A 23,544-nucleotide genomic window follows, 5' to 3' on the forward strand; every position below is an offset into this window, starting at 1 on the left:
CCCCCCCTTTTCTCTCTCCCTACACTGTTTCTAGTCTGTGTCTGAACTGTTGTCCTCACTCTCTTTCTCTTTCAGGACTCGGAGCAATTTTTGCAAAACCACTGCTTAAACAAAGTCTAACTTAATCAGAACATCCTGGCAGCATTTGGCAGTGAGACTGCACTTGTGGTGATTCAATTAGAACAAGCTAGCCAACGAGAGAGAGAAGCAGAGAGAGAGAGACGGGAACAGGGGAGGGAGAAGTGGAAGAATACGAGAAAACGAAAAGAGGAACAAAAAAAATGTGGTTTTCAGGGTAAAGAATTCCGGCAAAATGATAGGCAGAACGGAGAGAGAACGCAGGAGGGAGAGGTGGAAGAGAAAATCAGGGAGAAAGAAGGAGTGCTGGGGTAATGCCTCTTGACAGAGGTGGGTTCAGAGAGGGTTCACAGTGACATCATGGCTGATTTTGAGGAGAGTATATACAGGAGGGCTATTCACCTTTCATTGGTCACACATGTTGGGGAATAGGCAATGTACTCATGTACTGGCACACATGCTGGTTGCTGTGTGGACAACCCTGCTCTGCACCCCAAACTGTACACTTATGTGAGCACACAGGCATAGACACACACACACACACACACACACACACAGACATACACACGTATATCGGCATACACAGTGCACAGATACTCTTCCTTGCATTTACACTTCCATCCCCATCCCGCTTACCGATCCGTGGCCCATTTCCACATTTGTGTTTCATACAGCTCATATATAGTGTTGGCTCAGTGTCTGTGATTAACACACACAGTCCCTAGTGCTGGAAGCGGCTCATTTTCCTCTGAGCAGTATTCCTCTGTGTGTGTTATACTTCATGGCAGTTGGAGTCTGAAATGAATGCGTTTTTGCCAGCCTGGATGAATGAGCTCCTTCATTGCACAGGATGTGTATTTAAGTCTGTAACTAAAAACGCAGTATGCACAAGTAAGTGTGTGACTCGTGTATATTTGTGCGTGTGTGTCTGTTGGAGCAGCGTGTGCCTGCCTTGCGTCCCCTGCATGTCTCAGTGCGGCACCAAACTTCACATGACATCAATCTGAAGGCAGGGAAATAGTGATCTCATTACAGGCATCTTGTTCCTGATTAAAACCTGCCGCGTCCACCACCACCTCCCTCCCTCCCTCCCTCCCTCCCTCCCTCCCTCCCTCCCTCCCTCCCTCCCTCCCTCCCTCCCTCCCTCCCTCCCTCCCTCCCTCCCTCCCTCCCTCCCTCCCTCCCTCCCTCCCTCCCTCCCTCCCTCCCTCCCTCCCTCCCTCCCTCCCTCCCTCCCTCCCTCCCTCCCTCCCTCCCTCGCCCTTTCATTCTCCCCTCCTTCCATCTTTTGATTACCCCTGTCCTCTCTCTTTTCCCCTCTAAGCCAACCAGCCGCAGGATCCTTCCCCTCTGTAGTTTCTCAAATGCAAATAAGAGTTGGCTCTTAAGTAAAAACACGTTGGAGTAACGTTTTCATGAATATTGTCCATTATTTTTTTTTTTTAAGTGAGCTCCAGACCAACAGTCTGAGTTTAAACCCATATTGCGAGGCGTTGTCTAAAAGCAGTGGACCTGTGGTTACAGAATGCTTGTGCGTGCGTGCGATAGCATGCATGCCGGTGTGTGTGCTAGTGTGTGTGTGTGTGCCGGGTTTAGAGTGAGGATTAATGTCATGTGTCAGTAAGTGTGTTATGATCTTACTGCCAATGAGCAAGTGATAGCTGTAGTCTGAGGAGGTGTGTGTGTGGACTTAGGAGGCTATAAGCCATGTTTCCAATGCTGCCCAGTAAAAGAGGGGCGTGTGAGAGAAAGATAGTACTCTGATCTGTCTTCATTATCCCCCACTCTGTGGTCTCCCAGACACAAAGATCATAAATCTCAGCCTGCAGCACACTCCACTGACACTGAAACACAAACACTCCTAACCTCTGACCTGCCCGCTGCTACTGGCTACACACACACACACACACACGGATGCATGCATGCACTCACGCATGCCAGCCTGGACGTACACACAAACGACACAAACGTATAATCACGCACTCTAGACACACACAATCACTGATCATTTGTTGTTTATGATCAAAACAAAATATGCTATAACTTTACCATAATATGGTACCATAATGTTACCATCATCATAATGCTCCCAACACAACATAATGTAAATACTGTATCATACTGTACTGCATCATCTCATATATTTGACATCCATTTCAAATCCATGGTGCAAAACCATTATGTTTACATTGCCAAGATGGGTTGTGCAGGATCAGCTTATCTCCATCTTGACAATATTTACTGAGCTATTAATTACATTTGAGAGTAATTATTGACTTTTTCAGCACTGAATCAACAGTACTGGCTTTGAATGCCCTGTTGAGTAGCAGGTTAATCCTCAGAAGCCACACACGTGTAGTACAGTACATGTATGGTGATAAAGATCAATCCAGGAGCTCAGTGCAGCTGAGGGGGTTTGAACACTTCCTGTCGCCGTGTGAGGACTGGAGGACAGCTCTGTGCAGGGGCTTTCACTGACATCACTTCCACACATGTCTGTGTTGGGCCTTCTACTTCAAAGAGGCACACTAAGAACTATAGCTATGTATCTGTGGAAATATTTGGGAACTTATTTAAGGTTATTTTCACTGCGCCAATACTTTTTTTTTGTTGCTAAAGAAACCCCATCTAAAAATAGTCTGTTTTTACACACATGGATTTATTTGAAGTAATTTAACTTTATTTAAACAAGGACTCCATTGAGACCAAGGTTCTGTTTTACAATGGAGCCCCTGTGCCCTGCTGTCATGTCAGTAGCATGCATTGCTGGCCATATGGCCCTGTATGCACTGACAGCATATGGGCAGGACTGAGAGGGCATGGCTTTGATGGGGCTGTGTTGGGTGAGGAGGATATGATGACATTAGAAGACATACTGAGGTCAGGGTGGGTCAGGACTGTGGCACGAGACTCCTGTCATTGGCTAATAGGGTGGATTAGTGAGCGGAAGAAGAAGATGTTTGGACAGGTGACAGGGTTCTGGTGTTGCTACTGTAGAGGATTGTAGCGTAAAGTCATGTATTTGTATTCTAAATTGGAGATTAATTGTTGTGTTTTTAAGGGGGGGGGGGGGCGAGAGTAGAGGTGTGCTAGGATGCAGTACAGTGTTCTGTGGTGGGTGTGTTGGTTTCAGGGTGTGGGTGGAAACGAATTGAAGGTTATGGAAATGAAAATCACGTTTAAAAAAGCCAACACCACCCACACAATGTTTGTTTACGTGCTGACAGATTAAGGGGCTCAAATTGAGCAGAATCCCTGTATCTGTGAGGTCCAAAGAAAGGCCTCTTGATCTGATCTGGAAGCCGTGATGCAGAGTTGGTGGAACACTGCCACACCACCATCTCCGGGTTAGCGCTACGGCAGGAAACATGGAGTCAAGGACTGCGGCCACAGCGATGCAGGCTGTGACAGAGGGCGTTGTTGTTGTAAAAGGCGTCTGTTGTTTGTAACCCTACAAACAGCTGGCCAGTCCCAGCCTCTCCAAACAGGACTGAAAAGTCTGGAATTTCACGCGCTACTTGGTCCCACTAATTTAATGATCAAAGAAGATGTTTTTAAAGCATGTCAAACGATTGAAATGCATTTTGGGTTAATGTGTTGATGTGTGTTAATAAACAGTGCAGTCTATTACATTCTAAGGCAACTTTTTGTTCACCCTACACATTTTGAAACCGGCACAAGAAGTCAAACAAGGGAGTGTGCTTCTCCCTCAGGTCAGGTCATGCCACCCATAAAGGTGTGTCCTGTAACGAGACACCTGAGGTTTTCGAGGGGTGCCCACGACAACCCAACATCAACCTCAGAAGATCACTCAAGGAACGGAGACCAGGCACACACCCAGAACCACAAACTGCTCGACAAAACACAAGCACACATCTGAAACACATGTGCTGATGTGGAGAGAGGGGCACGTCTGGGGGCACACCCAAACTGCTGCTGCGCCTCTGCCAGAGCTCTGGGGACTTCCCCCTCACTGGAGCTCTCTACCACCACCGCTCTGCGTTGGGACTTGAAGAGATTATACAGTGGCTACGAGCGTTCAGATTCCTGGAAACGTATACGTAGATTAGTATCTGCAAAATCCCTCCACGTTTGAAATTGTCTATGTTCTTCAAGTGTTTGAAATCCTCTTCTTCGTTCAAGGTGGGATTCTGGTGGTCTGCGTGTTCTTCCCTTTGGGCAACGTAGGGTTTGGGTTTCCCAACATGTACATGCTTAGGAAGAAACAGCCCAGTCTTACTTTGAGTTTAGTATAATAACAGTTTTACGACCAGGTCTTCCCAGTTATGTTTAAATTCTTGATGACAATTCTGGCATGGTCATTTAAGGAAACAACTCAAGTCAAGAATGGCTTGTTGTATTATGCTGTCTGAATGCTGAAGGGAAGGTCTATGGCGTTCCATTTGTATCAATACTTTTCATGGCGTGAAAATGTGGATTATTTCCATGCTTTGGGCTCTACTTCCTTCTCTACGTATAACCATTTCAGAGCATGTACAAACACTGCAAAAACTACCATGAGAATACAGAGGAGAAAGGGGAGAGAGAAGAGAGAGAAGAGAAACAGGGAATTAAAAACAGAAACTTCAGCTTTGTGGACCCCCTTCTCCCTTCCCTCTAGGCATTCTGTGGCTGGTGAAAAAATGTGCTGTATATTTGAAGTGTCGGGTCACGTGACACAGGCTTGCTTTTTGAATCAAAGAGCATAATTATTTCTTAGTGAGAGACAGGATGAGAGAGTGTGTGTGCCTGGACTTTTTTTTATTTTGAGAAAGAGGAGAGGGAAAGAGGTAGAAGAGGGAGAGAGAGAGAGAGAGAGAGAGAGAGAGAGAGAGAGAGAGAGAGAGAGAGAGAGAGAGAGAGAGAGAGAGAGAGAGAGAGAGAGTGGGCAAAGAAAAAGGAGGGGTGAGGGAGTGGAAGGAGAGAAGTAATGAGTGTGTGTGTGTGTATAAGCCAGGGTGGGAGGAGAGAAGGAGTTGCTCATGAAAGAGGAGGAAGAGAAAGAGGAGGGGTGAGAGAGAGAAGGTAGAGAGAGGGAGTGTGTGTGAGAGAGAGAGAGAGTCTAGTTGCTGCTCTGTCTTTGCTGTCAAAGGAACTGATGAACGTACACAAATCTCTTCTCCTTCCACTCCTCTGCTGAATCTGCTTATCAACCCTTTTTGGCCAAGCACTTCATTTATCCATCTGTCACAACAGCAAAGAAAGGGTGAGTACGTTCGGGAAACCTTTTAAACAACAATAACTTTCCTTTCACACTTGTCCTATCGTTTTTGCCTTCAGAGAGTAAGTTGGTATCAAAGAAAGAAAGAGAAAGCGACCGCTTTTGGTGGAGCTTTTAGAGTTTAGAAAACGGTGTCAACAACTTTAATTTGAGACAGAGATTGAGCGTTGGTGATAAGAGACATGGAGAGAACTGATCATATTTCTATGGAGCGAACCAGGTTTGTGATTTCAGAAGTCCAGGCTTCTAAACACGTTTGATTCATTATTCATTGTTGCCTGCCCATGTGTATGATGTTTGTTTCATTGAGGGTGTACTTCTACTTTGTAGGCTTAGTGATTATGCGTGTGTATGTATCATTAGACACTGGTTTGTGCATTCTGACGGTGTGTGAGTGTTTGTGTGTGTGCGCACTAGTGTGCTCTAGTTAGTGACTGTTTGGTGAGTTGCTCAGTCAGTAATGCTTTTATTGTTAGCATGTGTGCCTGTGTGATGGCATCCACGCTCACCACTGTTTGTCTGCACGCGTGTGTGTGAGGGTATGTGTGCCGGCACATACGGGGATGGGAGTGAGTGTGTTTGCACGTCAAAGTGACCCATCCATGACCCTCTCTAAGGATGGCTCTAAGGATCCATGGGGTCCTTGGAGCCCGCGCTGGGGGCAGGCAGGCATTGTTTTCTTCCTTCCAAACAGCTCAGTCTACATCCAGTGGAGCGAGGTGTGCCACTCTATCTGGCCTTGGATGTTAGTTTATTGGAGCTGCTATCATACCTTGGGGTGTAGGTGATGCTTACACAGTGTGCTGTCTGCCTGGCGCCTGCCCTCCTGGCTAACTGGTTCCTCTTGTTGTGGTGCCACATGCATAAACAGGTACGACGACACCTTGAGTGACGCACGGTGTCTACACAGGAGATGAATCAAACATCTGGCTGGGGTCCATTTGGTCCTTTTTGTTCTCAAGGTTTTGTTAATGATGCGTGCGTGTTCGTGTTTGTGGTCGTGCGCGTTTCTGTGTGTGTCCATGTTTTTTGTGGTGTGTTTGCCCATTTTTGTGGTTCACTGTGTGTGTGTGTGTGTTCTTGTGTATTGCAGTGTGTGTGTGTGTATTAGAAGCTGTCCAGCCGAGCTCGTCCAGGTACAGGCATCCCCTCAGCCTCCTCCTTGGCTGCGCTGCACCTGTGCTCCTCGTCCTCACTCTCTCAGCCAGCCTGACATGAGTGTGTATGAACTGAGAGCCCAATGAAAGGTGTTTGAAACAGCCGGCAGGCAGGGAGAAGGAAGCCTGCTCCTAGCTCCCAGGACATCAGTGTGTTCCTGTCATCTGCTCTCATTGTCATTCTGAGCGAGTCTAGGACATCTGGTGTGGTAGAGACTGCAGATCGTCACCCTCTCTTCTACTATTCCTCTGTCTTCTCCCTCTTTTCTCCCTCTTTTCTCAATCAGTGCTCCACCCATGAGTATTTTCCATGGAGAGACACGTACACAAAGAGTATGGCTTGCTGGAGTGCCTGTTGCACATTATGCTACATAGAAGTTAGGAATTTGACAGGGGATGGCTCTAAATCACAGTTTGGAGCAGATGGGATTTAGAAAAAGACAAGAGTTAAATTATGGTTTAATTACTACAAATGAGAAGAATGTGTTTCTTATTCAAAACTAAATGTTTTAAAAATGCCAAAACATGTTTTGGTGTTGGGGAGTTACAAATACTATTTTGAAACGCACCAGCGTTTGGGTTTTATAACACACGTAAATAACTACACATTTTGAGTAGGACGATTGCTTTTGTTGTTCAGTGATGTTTAAAATACTTTGCTTGGAAAATACAGTTAACATTGAAAAACTGAATATTCTCATAAATCTAAAGGCTCAACTGGAGAGTTTACAGAACAAAACATCTTCACAGCATCTTTCTTCTTTAGGGCATAAATCTGGGAGTTGTTGATTCCTGTCTGTTTCAGGAATCCCGGCAGCAATTAAGTTCTAAGTGGCAGGGAGGCGTTCGACAGGTGGTTTGAGGGGAACTGGGAGGGTGGTGGAGGGGGGGCACCCTATCACCACACTGTCATTAGGAAACTATCTGTACCTTGTTTCCTGTGTCTATCAGTGCAGGTGTGCATGGCTGAACACATGTGGATATGCATTTTGAGACCCGTCTTTCAGTCCCAATTTTTTGCACATATTCTACATCTATGTCTGTGTGTCGTTGACCTTCATATGTACGTACATTGCTTCATAGCTCTACGTTTGTGTGTATGCCTGTGTACGTATGTTTTGTGTGTGACTGGGCTTGAAGCCAAGTAATGTGTGTTTGCTTGTCTTGGATTGCTGCTTTGATTCCGCAGGCTAAAAGCATAGATACTGACACCCATCCATTATGCATTGCCTTTCACACAGAAACAGATTTTTAAGTCTCTCAACTCAGCAAAATACCCCCCCCCCCCCCCCCACACACACACACACACACAAACACAGGATCTTGGCAGTTACTTGATATATTGAATGCATCTCCAGTATTGAATAAATGGCTCTAGTAGTGCAGCTGCTAAATTCCCTGTCCTACAATTTCAATAACCACAGTTCTCTTACCGCTCCATCAGCCAACCCGCCCCCCTACCCCTCCATTTATATCCTCTCTCTGCTGTCATCTCTTGTATTGTGCCCATCCTCTCCTCTCTCATTTCTTCTCTTCTCCTCTCCATGTTGTTTCTATCCAAAGCAGCTCTCCTGCCACATCATGGAAAGGAGCTGTCAGAGTGACTTCATCTTGTCACAGTTGCTTTATGTATTCATGTATGTGTGTTTGTGTGTGTGTGCCAATTCTCAGTCCTTCCATTTTCTTTTTTTTCCGCTGACACAACGCGTTCCAAAATAGAAAGCAACATTTCAGTCAGGGCCTTCTGGTGATGGGTTTGATTTACGACTTTCAAAACAAACATGTCTAATGGTGTCCCCCTAATGACACACCCAGAAACAATAGCTGGGTGAATGACACATGAGATATTCAAAGGCAGTAGTTATCATGGCATTGTTGTCATAAGCAAATATGCATGTGTGTTGCCAGGTGAAGGCAAAGGCGTCAAACACGTTTAAAAGAGGTGGAATGTGGGACTGTTAAGAGGGGGTGGATCGTCTGTCAATAGTGCCTGAGAAGCATTAACAAGGGGCAGGGTAAAAAAGACTGAGCTGTCAAGTTGATCTCTCCTCATAAAACCCTGTGTTGACCATATATCTGTTTCACAGCCTCCGTGTTTTCCTCATGCCAACAACTGCCTCCGGGTTTAAGAACTCTTTCTTAAAAAGGATGTTCCCATTGTCTTTCTCCCTCTCTCACCCTGGTGTTACTTCATGAGTTTCTGTCTTGTATCGACCACAGTGACTTGGTCTGGTTCAAATATGTACCCTACCTCTAAATCAAGTGAGCCTTGACACTATGGATTCCCAGATTGCCTAATCTAAGACTAATAGCAGTGAAGAATAGGATTGGGTGTGTCTTTTTGTTGTTTTTATGACATGAGTACTAAAAGCGATAGTTTTTTGGCGCCGCTACCATTTAAAAAACATCCCATCATCCCCAGTATCAGGGAAAAATACACAAAAGATACCCAACTCTTGCAGTGATGCAACATTCAATTCAGAGCGACAGATGGTAAATATTATCATGGACAGCTCAGGCATTTACGTGGAACCAAAATAAGGGACCAAAATCTGCTTTGCAATTTGGTCCAAAAGACACCGATCTAGGACCTATAGGAACCGCTGCCATAGTGGCAATGGGCTTCAATATTCAACTGTAAGAAGATCCATATCCATATTTTAGTTTTGACTGAATATAGGCTTAGACTGTGTCAAGAAAACCAACCAACATACTTATTTTAGGTTTGGCCTAAAGATTGTTTTCGTGACAAGTTAAACTGACAGGGTTTCCAACCTCCCAGTTTGGATGCTGTGGATAAGAAGAGTGGATTATTTGCAGAACAATGGACAGGAGTAGGCAAGTCTGAGGTGGAAAATTAGAGCCAAGTTTAGATGGCGCTGCCAAGCCCCGCTTCCCTGGATAAATGCTAGCTGCGTTGGCTCAGATCACTTATCTCCAGGCTGTGAATTGAAGATTTACTAAATCCTCTCGGGTTAAAGTTTTGACTTGTTGTTCTGTCAGTTTGAGTGACAGATGGTGTCTCTCTGCCACGACTGGGGTTTTCTTTCGGTGGCAGAAGAAGGTTGAGGATTTACAAAGACTTCAAGAAAAGCTCTCTGGTCTCTTTGACTCGCCCACAGGTCCATTTGCAGTAAAAACAGATGGTGTTGTTTCTTCGGGTGCACTTGATGTAGTTCAACGTAGTCTAATGACACCAATGTGTGAACCAGTCGCACTGCATGCCTTCATGCACTCAAGAAAAGAACAGAAAAGTAGCTACCGTTAATAGATATAGTAAACAGACAGATATATGAAACAGACATATATAAATGAATCCCTAAGGTGAAATTGCAACATTACAGCAGCATGGCATATAGCCTACCCATAACAAATAAAGGAAGTTCATAACAAAAAAGGCAATTACTAGTAGTAGGGTAGATATGTCAAAACAAAACAAATCTGGGCTGGTTTCTATGGCCAAGTTGAACCCCAGCACTGTGGTCCTGTGTGCACGGCTCCCAGCTTCCTGTGATGCCGTGATTTATTTGTTATGTTTCACTGCAGCGGTCGCTCACACGTAGCCAGAGGGCGTCCGTCACTTCAGTCGAGGCACAATTGTTGTTTTGCTCACAGAGGGATTTGATACTCTTTGTTTGACGGACATTCAATCTGTGGGAACACTTCTCTCTCTCTCTCTCTCTCTCTCTCTCTCTCTCTCTCTCTCTCTCTCTCTCTCCTCTCTCCATTGTCCCGGCCTCGCTCCTTTGCTTCCCTTTCCATACCTCGCTTTCTCTGGTTCTCTCTCTTGTTTTTCTGTTTGTCTCTCCTTTTTCACCCTCCCTATATCTCTCTCACTCACTTCTCTCCACCAAACAGGAACAACTTGTCAAGTTCAATCTCTCTTTCTCACCCCCCCCCCCCCCCCCTTTGCAGACTTGCCTCATCGTGTACGTTTTTGAAAAGCTTCAAAATCACAGGCCAGATTGATTTCATTTGCTCCATGGCATTTCTCAAGATTAGATCGGTGGATTATGTCAAATGTAACTAATCAGACTTGTTAAGCTCTCATGAAGCGGTCTGGCTCTTCAATGTTTACACAGAGCTAGAACCAAAATGCTACAGTGCACCTCTTAAGGAGACATGGAAAGTCCCCAATTTTGGAGCGCATCCCACCCATGACTGGCTGTTTTGCCTGCTTGCCTGCTTGCCCGTCTGCCCGCCTGTCTGTCTGCCTGTCTGCCTGTGTCTGTCTGTCTGTCTGTCTGTCTGTCTGCCTGTGTCTGTCTGTCTGTCTGTCTGTCTGACTGTCTGTCAGCATACCCGCCTGCTAGCCTTCTTGCCTGGCTGCTGGCCTGCTGCCTCCTGTGCACCCCCAGGCCCAGGGGAAGTGGGAAGGCCATCCATGCCCGTTTTGGCCGGGACAGGGTAGGGTAAGGGAGGTGGGGGGGGTTTGATGAGGTCACTCCAAAATCCCCATCTCCCCTTATAGCCCCCAAACCGCTGGGCCAAGCAGACCCAGCCTACCACAAGACCCAACAGGCCTGACATAAAAACACAGAATGGCTCTGTAAAAAGGCTGGCAGGCTGATGTGACTCATTAAAAATCGCTGGCGCCAACTCGCTTTTATTAATTCATTATAGTGTTTGGGTAAGGAGAGGGGACGGAGAAGGGATCCATTTTCAGTGTGTTTCTTTTTCAAACTGAGTTGTTTGGGGTTTAAAGGGGTAGTGTGACACTTTTGCTTTTATCACGTTTGTTTGTTTCTTTCTTCCTTCCTTGCTGTCTTTCTTTCTCGTTCTCTCTGTTGCTCTCCCTTTTCTTTGGTTCTCTGTACCACTCACACACCTCCTCCTCAGCGACATACTCATAGAAGCCTAGGCAGAACTACTCTTCAGCCCCTACTGACTGATCTCTGGGCTCTGGTTTCCTCAGCCTGGCAGAGGCTGTATGTGTGTGTGAGTGTGTGTGTGGGGGGGGGGGGCTGCAGGAAGACTCACATGGATGAATGGATGTGGTGCTGTTTCTGTCTCCTCCAGACTTTCTCTGGGAATATGTGCTGCACATGGCTTAAGGGATGCCCTCCTCTCTCTCGCTCTCTCTCTCTTTTTTTCTCTCTCTCTTTTTTTTTCTTCTCTCACACACACACAGACACACAGACACGCAAGCTTTTTCTCTCTCTCTTTCCGTCTCTCCGTCTCCCTCTCTCTCCAGAGCAGAACACACTGGCTTTTTGGGTCTTGGCCCGGTGCATAAGGCAGAGACTCAAACAGGGCAACTTCTAGCCAAACACACACACACATATACACACAAACACATGCTCATATGCACAACACCCCCCCACAGAATATGGGTCTCTTCTGTTTTTCCAGTCTGGACCTCATCTCCTATTAGGCCCACTGTGAAATCTTTAGTTATGTTCTTGTGTGTTGGCCACACTATGAAACTGCTCCACAGGGTCAGGCTAATAGCTGTATAAGCAACCATGAAGGGGACATGGATGGGTAGAGGAAAGATGGATGGAAGAAGGGATGGAAGTAAGGAGATGAAAGAGTTCAAGGGCACAGTCATGAGGGGGTTGGGGGGAGGAGTAGAAAGAGAGGGATGGACCCAGCGGAGAGGATAGAGGATGAGAACCAGACTGGGAGGGAGAGAGGGTGGGGGTGCAGGGGGGAGTGAGGCTGCTAGACAGAGAGAGATGGAGAGACGGAGAGAGAGGACAGAGAGATGGCCGGTGACCCTGTGGTGCTGGCAGGACGAATGGCTGGGGGCCTTTTACTGGATAACTGGTTGCTTCTTCCTGAAATGAAACTCCAACATACTTGGCTGACCTGCCTGCCTGTCTATTTGTCTATCTGCCTGTCTGTATTTCTGTTTGCCTGCCTGCCTGCCTGTCTGTCTTTCTGTTTGCCTGCCTGCCTGCCTGCTGGTCTGTCTTTCTGTTTGCCTGCCTGCCTGCCTGCCTGCCTGGTTGGGGCCCTGGCTGCACATGTGGAACAGTTTACTGTAATGGAACTCTAAATTAGTGGTGGTTTGAAGCTGCCTGCAGCAGTAGGGTGTAATTAACTGGCTCTGTTGAAAGAGAAGGAGCCAGAAAGAAAAAGTAGAGAGAAAGAAAGAGAGAGAGAGAGAGAGAGAGAGAGAGAGAGAGAGGTACAGGGTGGAAGGAGTGGGGGTTAGCATGTCCAAGATGTGTGTAGGCTTGTGTGCATGTACATTTGTGTGTGTCAGACTTACTTTGTGCTTTGTGTATATGAGTGAGTTTTTGTGCATGTGGAGAAGTCTTTCGCTCTCTCTGCTGGGCACAGTGCCACCCCTTAGTGCCCCCCAGTGCCCAGAGACCGACATTGTGCCTCGGTTCAGCAGTTCATCACCCTCCCTTGCTCTGATCTCCCTGCTTTGTTTATACCGGATTAATTACCTAGATTTCATGCTGTTTACACTCTCCCCCATCCAGCCCCCCCCCCCCCCCCCCACATACACACACCGACACACACACCCCGCCCTGAACAAGCCCATTTTTAACCATAAATGGTCAATGCAAAGCACATCATGAATGCTAATCCAGAATATTAATGACCCTGACATGCGATTGTTCTCAACGGTGAATCATGTCGACCGGTGGGGAAAAAAAGAAAAAAAGAAGCGCAACTGTCCAGACACTGTAGCCTATTGGTGGAGGCCCGAAAACAACATTATTTGGTGGCCGGTGGATCACCATTAATAAAAAAACAGACAAACCCCGAGTCGAGATAGCACATACAATTTGAAAACAAAAGCGTTTTGTTATGAACAGTATACAATTTGTACTGATAACGAGGACGTAGAGTACAGCGATTTCGCGGGAGCTTAACGACTGTATTTCCAGTTTTTGACATATGACGATATTTGCACAGTATTAAATACATATATTTAGTTATACACTGTGTTCTGCAGTTATCTAAAGGTAGGATATGTGATGTTATTCTGTATTCCATGCAGTCAGGGGCATCTCCCCTCCTGCACTCCCGTAGTGGACAATCTGATGGTGAGACAGCGCTGAATTTTGATTTTAAATTTGAGTTGGATTGTACAAGGAACAATGATCACTAGGCCTTCAAGCGCAAATAACACTGCTGGATTTAATCTTCATGATAATGATGAAATGGAGTGAAAAAAACGTGTATGAGGAAAACAAAATCTATCGTTCTTCCCACATTTACTTTCTGCAGTTTGACAGTATGGTCATCTGCATCACCAATTCCCACTGTCTCCAAATTGTGCGTAGGCCTATAGGTCAGAGTTTGCGTGGAGGACCGCACATTCTCCCGTAAAGTTTGTTTTTTATAAATCACGTGGGAAGAGGTAAACGCACATTTTCAGCCCCGATTTTCGCGTATGCAACGTTTATAAATGAGACCCCTGAACTTGTTGGTTTTTCTACAAAAAATGGGAAAAAGGCTTTTTGGCGAAAACACAATGCTATAGCAGACACAAACCGCTGCTAAAACGCACTCTGTGGAAACAGCCTGAGTGCAAGGTGGGTCAGCTTCTGTCTAGCCTAGTGAGACACCAGCAGCTTTTACTGCCTCTCGTTATTTGCATCTCTGTTCTATTTCCTCCACGCAACCAACAGGGGGGTGCCACTGGCAAACATCCATTTCTATGTCTTCTAGTTGGGATAGTACTAAGAATACAACTGTGCTACATTAGGCTATTGCTCTTTGTAAACAAGTAGACCTGAACTTGAAATGTGCTGGTGTGCTGTTGTCATGCACTTGACTGTGCTGGAATGATTGTTAGACTGGAAGGTTTTGACTGAAAGGGGATTATTGACTATACGGAATCTGTTGAAAACACAATCAAACAGGGAACTTGTATGGACGGAGGGTTGGTTATTTCTCAGCTTTTCTCCTTTATTGTTTTTTTTCTTTCTTCCTCTCTTCTGCCACTCCCCCTCTCCCTCTCTCTCTCTCTCTCTCTCTCTCTCTTTCTCTCTCTCTCTCTCTCTCGCTCTGCCTCATGCTTTGGACCCCGTGTCTGGGCCTGGGGGGAGGTAGAGTGAGGCAGAAAGAGAGAAAGAGCGAAAGAGAAAGAGAGGGGTGATAGAGAATGAGTGTGAGAGAGAGAGAGAGAGAGAGAGAGAGAGAGAGAGAGAGAGAGAGAGAGAGAGAGATGCAGGCTGCTCTGCTAGGCTGGCAGCATGAACAGAGGGTCTCTTTATTGTTGAGTTCTAGTGATTTAAATCATATGGCATAGCCTGGAATCACTGCAGCACGTCTGGAAGGCTTTCAAGAACGGCAGGAACAAGAGTTCTCTCTCTCTCCCCGCTCTCTTTAATGGGCTCTTGCTTTCTCTCACTCCCTCATCCCTTCGCTCGATCCCCGCAAACTTTTTCCAAACTCTTATTTTCTTTTCCTTTCCCCGACCCGGTTTTTCTGGCCTTCTCTTTTTACTACTTCTCGCTCAGCTCACATCTTTATCCATGTTGATTTTGGTCTCTCCCTTCCCCCTCATGGCTTCATACCTGCTCATTTCTGGAGTTTGGAGGTGCACACATCCTTGTGACCTATTTAGAGGAAGCCATTCTCTGTCCCAGACATCTGTATGATCAAAAGTGGGGGTTAAGATGAGGTGAACTGTGTTTGCGGAAAAGAAACAGAATCTGGGCACAACTTCTGATTGTGTCATGATGTCTTGTGCCAATGTTATCAAAATGCAATGTTCTGTTTCTGGAGAAATCTGTTTAGTATGTGAAAATGATTTTTTTCCCCTTTCTTTTTGTTTTTCTTAAAGGTGTATCACATGACTGTTTGGAAGAAGAAGCAGACCTTACCGCAGCCAATCAGAAACCTCGCCTAAGCCTGCTTCCTGAGTGCCTGTGGATTGAGTGGAATTCACGGTTTTCGGTTGAAGCCCAGGTGCTGCCAGGTGCAGACTTCATTTCCCAGCAGGCTCAGTGGGTCTGTCTGGGTGACCAAGCTGCTGCAGGCCTCTGGGTGCCTTTGCGACCATGGCAACCAACAGGGAACGGCAAGTGGGTCACATGACAGGTTTCCCACCTGCTGTCTACCCATTTGCCTTCAATTCAATGCGAAGCCACTCCCCCTTTGACCTGCTGGCCAATAGCAGCCTATTCGGAAGATTTGGCGCTGACCTCCCCAAAGAGATGGCTGCACTCTGTAAGTCAAAGTTGATTTATGTTATTATCCTACTGTAAACCTTGCTCCTGCATGAAAGTGTGTGTGCCTGTGTGTGTGTGTGTCTGTGTGTGTGCATGTATGTGTTCAGGTTTTCCATTTCAACTGTAACGATTTAGAAAATCCCGTTATACAAAAAACCCTTTCATAAATACTCTGGAAAATAAAATGATGCTCTCTAAATGCCCCTGAATTATGTGTCATTTGGTGAGGATGGAAAACTTCAGGATCTGTTGGAAGAGAAAAGGAGAAAGAAGAACAAAGAGGCAGAGAAAATGAAAATGAAGAGTTTTCTTCAATAATATATTCCTGTTGTTTGGTTTCGGTCAGATGAGATGATTTTGGGAGAGAATATGATCAAACCAGTATTGAGCTACCCATCCCCCCACCTCAGTTCCCCGGGCCCCCAAACCATCAGACCGTCACACCATCAGACCTAATCACACAAGCAGCCAGCTGGGAGACAGAATTTCCCAGGAGTCTGATATACAACACAACACAACATTCTCTAAACAAGAGGTGATGGCTTGTCAGAATTTCCCCCTAAAATACTTACTTATACTAGTTTCACAATCCAAAAACAAGTCAGATAAATTTGCATTTAATGTCCTTCCAATTTCCCACATAGCCACATGGGGTGCTGTTGTATTCTGATGAGGCATAAAAGTCATGGAAAAGTGATTTGAAGTAAAACTCTAAGGCAGTTGTTGCATTCGTTTAGTTAAGTTAGCTGTTTAGCTGTATAGATTTTCTCTGATATGTTTGAATGTTAGAATGTCTTGTTTTAAAGCTGCTTCTGAAGTTTGATGTCAAATGTAATGACAGGCTTCAGGGCAAACTGTGTGGGTGGGTACGGGGGGGGGGGGGATATGAGAATAAGAGGTACTTTTAGTTGATGTGGCAGACCAGGGCTTGGGGTGAAGGTAAGCCCCAGTTATTTGAAATCTCATCTGCTTGCTCTGCTGAGAGAGAGCGAATAAGAGAAAAAAGAAAGAGAGAGGGAGAGATGGGTCTGTGTGGCAACAGCTGAGAGAGCCTTATGAGCCCCCCAACCTGTCTGTCAGCCTTTGTGTAGTCTCTCTCTCTCTCTCTCTCTCTCTCTCTCTCTCTCTCTCTCTCTCTCTCTCTCTCTCTCTCTCTCTCTCTCTCTCTATCTCTCTCTCCCCCCACGCAGCATGCCTGAGCACCTCTCCTGCCTTTCAGACGTCAATCACTACCTCCCCCCACCTCTGCCCACCTAATCCTCAAGGTATTTTCACAGAACCGGGGGATGAGGGGGAGAAGGAGGGAAGGAGGGGGACAGAAAGAGAGGGAGAGAGGGAGAGGGAAAGACAGACAGAGAGAGGGAGAGACAGTGAGAGAGGGAGAGAGAGAGAGAGAGAGAGAGAGCCCTGGGGTAATATCCTGGTGTGGTGGAATCCAAGAACACACCCTGCAAGGACACACACACACAAACAGAGCCTCTCTGACTTTCTTTCATCTAGAAATTAGAAACACTCACCCCAAATGAAATCCCCCTGCACTGACTGACACATGCACTTCTCCTCTGGGCTCTATGCTGGCATCCGTTCAGACAAAAAAATCATGAACAACAGACCTACAAGCTTGCACATGCATTGATGGTTCATCCGTGAGGTCTTGTATTGATATGTCAACACTAGCAGCTGTGCCAGTGACCAGGGTTACAGAGTACATAGCTGTGTCTAGGCTTAGTCAAGCACAGGGGTCAAAGTTTAAGTCGGGATCATAGCTACAATTAGCTCCAACTTGGGCTTTAAGGAGGAGATTGACATTCCTTTTATAAAGGCATGTTACAAGTCGCTTTACTGACAACGCTGTGGCAACTCAGCGGAGGACAAAAGCTCTGAAGCGTTCTCCCCGGGCCGCACTACTTAGCTTAACAGGACGGCTCATTGTTGTCAAAGCTGTCTGTGGAGCCAGACTGAAAAAATCAAAGAGTGTGTGCATGTTTAAAGTACTGCATTCTTACCTGTCTCAGTAATCAATTCGTAATGGATAGGATGAAGGTAGCTCTGGTCTAGCCTACCTACCTCCTTACTCAGCTACCTACCTACAGTACCCACCAACTATCTATCTATCTATCTATCTATCTATCTATCTATCTATCTATCTATCTATCTATCTATCTATCTATCTATCTATCTATCTACCTGTCTGCCTACCCGTCTGCCTACCTACCTACCTACCTACCTACCTACCTACCTACCTACCTACCTACCTACCTACCTACCTGTCTGCCTACCTGTCTGCCTACCTACCTACCTACCTACCTACCTACCTACCTACCTACCTACCTACCTACCTACCTGCCTACCTACCTACCTACCTACCTACCTACCTACCTACCTGCCTGCCTGCCTGCCTGCCTGCCTGCCTGCCTGCCTGCCTGCCTGCCTGCCTCCCTGCCTACACTCTCGGCTGTCAGGTAACAGAGCACCTTCTCTGGCACATGTTGTACAGAATATTTGTTGTTTTCACAGAGGAGAAAAGGATGGGCGGGAGGGAGAGCATACACTATGATCCATCTGTGGTGGCAGGTATCCTTGTTTTATTGTCACACATGATATTCTACCAACACACGCAGTGGTCAGGGTGAGTGACTGTGTGTGTGTGTGAGAGAGAGGCAGAGAAATAATGTGTATCTGTCTGTGTGTGTCGGTGTGCGTGTGTCCATAAGAGAATCTGACGGCTCTGCGGGTTCAAGGGGCTGTTATCAGTTGAACTCTGTCATTATCGGACCCCTTCCAACAAACAGTTGGAAGCCCATTACCGCCACTTACTATGTGATAACATCTCCACTGAGCCCTGAAACACTTCTCCAAGCTTTCACCAATCAGGGGCCAGGGCTCTGACCAGCCCTGAACAGGGATGTTTTTTTTTTTAAAGCTAGTAGGTCATTTCCTGTCAGTTATAATGAACCGGACGAAAAGGTAGCATTTGTTCTAGGTCCTGGCTTTCAACTGAGGTGGCGCTTTTCGTTTCACGTTATCTGTGTTGGACAATGAGGACGACTGTGGAGAAGGTATAGCTGCGTGGTGTATTACAACAATAAGCATTGTATAAATAGAATGGAATGAGCGGCCTGTTGGAACTTGTATGAGGGGCTGGGCCGTCTTCAGTGCCTCCAGTGGAGGAGTTTGGAACAGCATGCACGCGCACACGTGCGCACACACATGCACGCACGCACACCACTAAGCCAAGCAGGCTGTGAAAAAGACTTGTATGTTCCAGAAGAGGAAAAAAAAAAATCGTAATGCGGAGTGACATAATTCAAAACACCCATTGCATTCTTATATGTACACATACACACACACACTAACACAGACACACATATTGAGGTCATGTTGGCTTAGGGAGCTTGGGGAATTATGAAAAAGAGCCATTCTGGTGAGAAGTGGTATGAGATGGAGTGGACAGGGGGGAACATAAAGAGAGGGAGAAGGACAGCAGAGACAGTAAAACCAAGGTTTCTGAAGTGGAGGGGGAGTTGAGCACAAACAGCACATTGTACCTCATTATTTATTTTTATAAAACAGGAGTTGAAGTGTTGGGTTTCATCCCGGCCCTCAGCTAAGGGCGGCATGTGTGCGTGTGCGTGAGTGAGTGCGTGTTAGTGCGTGCGCGCTAGGGCAAGCAAGAGACAAAAAGACAAAAGGGAAGAAAATGAGAGAGAGCGAGTCGTGTATGGTTGTGAAAACCTACATGCTGAGGCCATTACTCTCTCTGGTCCAGAGCTACTTCCTTCCAGGCACAAACAACATCCCACTTCCACCTTCCTCTCTCTTCTCGTCCGCTTTAACCCATGCTGCGGTTGGGGGTTCCACTGCTTCTGGGAGAACTGTTTTTTTTCTTCGAACGTTCCGGAAAAGCCACAATTTTTGTTTGCCAGCAATTTACAGCGACTGTCTAAATCTGATGAATACGCGTACGATCCCTTCGGCCTATCTATAGATATCATTCACTAGACCATTAGATTGAATTAAAGTTAATGGACAAACAAAATGATGAGTGGCATGGTTAATATGGAGGGGATACAGGGATAAGATTGTTCATAACTGTTCCATAGGATGTTCAATGGACCGATATGTGAGCAACACAGAAAACATGTGTATGTGTGGTCTTTATTACACGTTGGTCAAATCACTGATGCGAGATAGATTTGATTAGATGCTTTCATACGTGTATACATCCTAATAGTTTCTATGTGAACGTGCATGTGTATGCATGCGTGTGTGTGTGTGTGTGTGTGGGGGAGGTTGTGTGTTTGGCCCTGAATGTACTTCACACTCATTTGCGTCGTACTTGGCCAGGGGTCTGACTCCATCAGTGTGTGTCTATAGAAAGCCAGTTCTGGTTTTAATAAACAGCTCTGCTTCTGCCATCCCAGCTCTTTCATCTCCCTGGGCGACCACTGTCCTCTGGATGACAGCTCCAGAAAGCCAAGTGAGCATTTTGGAGGGAAATCGATTCCCGTCCGTCACGTTGTTCCATTTTTCGTAGGATGCTGTCCGTGACTCCGTCAGGAAGATAAATAAAAGTGTTTTCCAGACATTTCTATGAGCTCAGAGAGAAAGGGAAAAAAAGAAAATAGAGGGACAGAGAGGGAGGGAGGGATGAAGGGAGTGAGGGAGGGAGTTTAGTGAAATTGGTATCAAATGGAATATTCAGCTCTGAGGACGATATCCCTCCTAAACCCTGCAGGCTTACACTCTTTCCCACTTCTCCTCATGCCTCTCTTCCTCGGTCTGTCTTCTCTCCTCCTTTCCAACTCTCCAAGTACTCCACCTTGGTTGAATTTCCTATCTCTATATCTTTCTTCTTTGGCTAAATGGAGCAAAATAGGATGTGTGTGTGTATGTGTGAAGCTTATGTACAGACTTGTATGTGACTGTTGTGTGTGTGTGTGTGTGTGTGTCTGAGGCCTCTCGTGTGTATGTGTGCGCACGTGTGTGTGTGTGTGCGCGTGCGTGTGAGTGTAACGTGAGAAGGGGTCGAGGTGTTGGTGAGGGAGAGGCCACACAGCGTCGTTCAGCTCCTCCATGATGACAGATGAAGATAAAGACTGATAAAAGTGGGAGGGGTTTGTTTTCAGAACTGACCCACCAGCGAGTCCGTGCAGGAAGGGGATCGGGTAATGGCGAACCGGGAGGGGAGGGGCCTCTCGCAACGCGTGGAAGGTTAAATGTATAGTGGGTGGGGCTTTTGGAAACGAGGTAAGGGGTGGAGCTGAAGGGATGGGGGGATTTTTTTCTCCTGCAAAACATGAGTAGCATAAAGTCATGACAGACCACAGACAGAGAGAGAGTGAGCGAAAGACAGAGTGTGAAAAAGACCTTGCTGAAAGATGGCCAAGTTCGATAATGGGCTCTGAAAAGTAGCTCTGTTGGGCTTTTGTAGGACAAGCATGTGAACAGAGGAGGACCCAAAAGGTTGAGACGAGGCCTTTCACATAACTCAGCCCTCACTCTCCTCCCTCGACTCTGCACACCGACCGTCTCAGGTCTCAGGAATATATATCGAGGACTGACACACACACACACACACAAACGTGAGAGACAGAGAGCTAGATGACAGGATAAGGTTACTTGTCTTTTCAGAACGGAACATGTGTATGATGCTGTGGTAGCATGATGGAGATGATGGATGTCCAGGAGAAAGCATGCTAGGATTGCTGGGCCACGGTAACCCCATGGTAACACACATTCCCATCAGAACAAGACACGATTGATCGATGTGTTTTGGAGTCACTGGGCCAGACACTCTAGGCGTGTGCAAGTTTCAGTTGGAAATGTTCTGCTCTCTGATGTTCAAGTGTGTTTGTGGAAGTGTGAATGTGCGTATTTACAGTATTAATCAGCTTGAAATGTGTGTGGGTTTCAGAAGTGTGTGTGTGTGTGTGTGTACGCGTGCACGCTTGTGTACGTGTGTGCGCATGCTCGTGTGGATGCGTGTGTGCTGGTAACCTGAGAACTGCCCAGAGTGGGAGGGATCTCCATAGTGGTGTTTTGTGTCTCAATCAACAGCACCAATCTGTTTCAGCACGTCCACACACACTGCACACATGCTATGGAAAAGCACTGCATTCCTTTCAGAATCCCCATGCCAAGTAACACAGGCTCCAAACCTGGACTCAGTCAGATAGGCTTTTTTTTGTTTATAGCCTGACACTCGATGACATGTTAGTGGGCCGTAAGAAAGGACTGTATACCAAGGACATGACGACAATGTGTTGTGTACATCTTATCTGGAACTGCTATCGGCAAGGAGTAGAACCTGATTCACAGAGATTCTACTGTTTAACTATTACACTGCTATGACCCCATGAATATTTTACTGTATCTTATGTTGTGTTTAAAATTAATACAGTGAGGAATGGAAAGTTGTGGCTGAAGAGTTTTGCAAAATTCAGTTTGCAAGACTGAATGCGTGTGGAGGTGTCCCTTACAAGAGGTAGAATATATGGGAAAGGCATTCTTTTAAATTCTCATGAATGAGCATGGGCACATTTTTGGATGATTATAGAAAGGAATGCGACAAGAGAGAAGAAAAGAGTTAAGTGCGCATGCACATGCACACACACTACATTCACAATAGCAACTAAGTGAGGGATCAGGAGAGAACTTGATGAACCCAAAAGAGAAAAAATATGAATTGAAGTAAGGAATAAAGATAAACCCACAAACCAGATAGAGACAGAGAGTGAGAGAGAGACCTGGAGGAGGGGCAGGATCAGTTTGGGGGGAAAGTTAGTGGCCCAGTGGGGGTTTCTTGCAGAGTTCAGCCACTCTGGCCAGGGAAGGAAGGGGAGGGGGGAGGGAGGGACTAGGGTCAGCAGCACTATGGACCATGTGTAGATTAAATATCCAAACTCACTCCACAGACATTAAGGAGGCTCTGTCCAAACTCTGCTTCATAACGCAGTGCTCTGCTAGGGGGGGTAGTCAGGGTTATTTGTCATGAATTATGAGCTGAAAACACAATAAAAGAAATGTTAAAGTCAGGAAGAGAAGGAGAGGGTCGTAAATCTTAGGGTGGGACAACAGGAGTTCAAGTGTGGGCAGATAACAACACAAGCCTACTGTTGCTGAACTCTTGTTTTAGAGTTGATTTGGCAAACAGCACACATGCACTTTAATATGATAAAACAAGTTTGGGAATTCAACTTAGCATCAACATTTCCGTGATGCTGATTACAAAAGGAAAATGGAATAAAACAAAGAAGAAAAAACGAGACAGGAAAGAGAGAAAAAAAGAGAGTGTGAGGAGAATTTTACCGGTTCGTAAAATGTGACTCAGGTCAATGATGACTTAATCGGAAAAATATCTCAACTGAGACCATTTTTGAATTGAATTTGGGTTGAATTGCTTTCAAAATGAGAGGAAAAGAGAATGAGAAAGAAAGACAAAATTAAATGACAAAAAAGTTAAAGGAAAAGTGCCAATAAAACATCAAATACAATACTGTGATATTTTTTCCCCCACTGCAACTACTACTGTTGTATTGTGCTCTGTATCCTGAGTACTATGGGTAGTATCTATCAGATTCTGAAGATAGTGGCTTGTATTTGCGGAAACCCTCTCAGACATCTCTGTTGCAGGTTCCTGTCATAAACAAACCTGCTTCATGATGTAACAATTGCATGAAGAAAGATACTAAAACTATTGATGTTCTTTACTGTTTGCTGCTATAAAGGGGCTGTTAAAGTGTATGTGTGTGTGTACACACGTTTATCTGTCTGCATCTGTGTCTGTGTGCCCACTAAATCAAATAAACTCAAGCTCCATGAAAAGGAAGAAGTCTTTTACATCAATAAACATTAAATCAATTTCTCTCCAAAGTACCATCCCCTCCACATGAACACAATGTTTGCTTCATGAAACAGGAAAACGAGAGAAAGAAGGGACCAG

At 45.8% G+C, this 23,544-nt stretch overlaps 1 protein-coding gene across 1 annotated transcript in view; it reads left to right on the forward strand.

The window, feature by feature from the left end:
• The first annotated feature begins 5,149 nt into the window (after positions 1 to 5,149).
• Positions 5,150 to 23,544, forward strand: part of rarga (retinoic acid receptor gamma a) — a 42,643-nt gene continuing 24,248 nt past the window's right edge. The window contains exons 1-2 of the mRNA XM_084679242.1: positions 5,150 to 5,284; positions 15,212 to 15,597. Coding sequence (XP_084535368.1) covers positions 15,429 to 15,597 — 169 coding nt within the window. The 5' untranslated portion in view covers positions 5,150 to 5,284; positions 15,212 to 15,428. The remainder of the gene's footprint in view (positions 5,285 to 15,211; positions 15,598 to 23,544) is intronic.

The sequence above is a fragment of the Hypomesus nipponensis genome, chromosome 18, assembly GCF_054491055.1.
Source record: "Hypomesus nipponensis isolate SF chromosome 18, ASM5449105v1, whole genome shotgun sequence".
NCBI classification, from domain to species: domain Eukaryota; kingdom Metazoa; phylum Chordata; class Actinopteri; order Osmeriformes; family Osmeridae; genus Hypomesus; species Hypomesus nipponensis.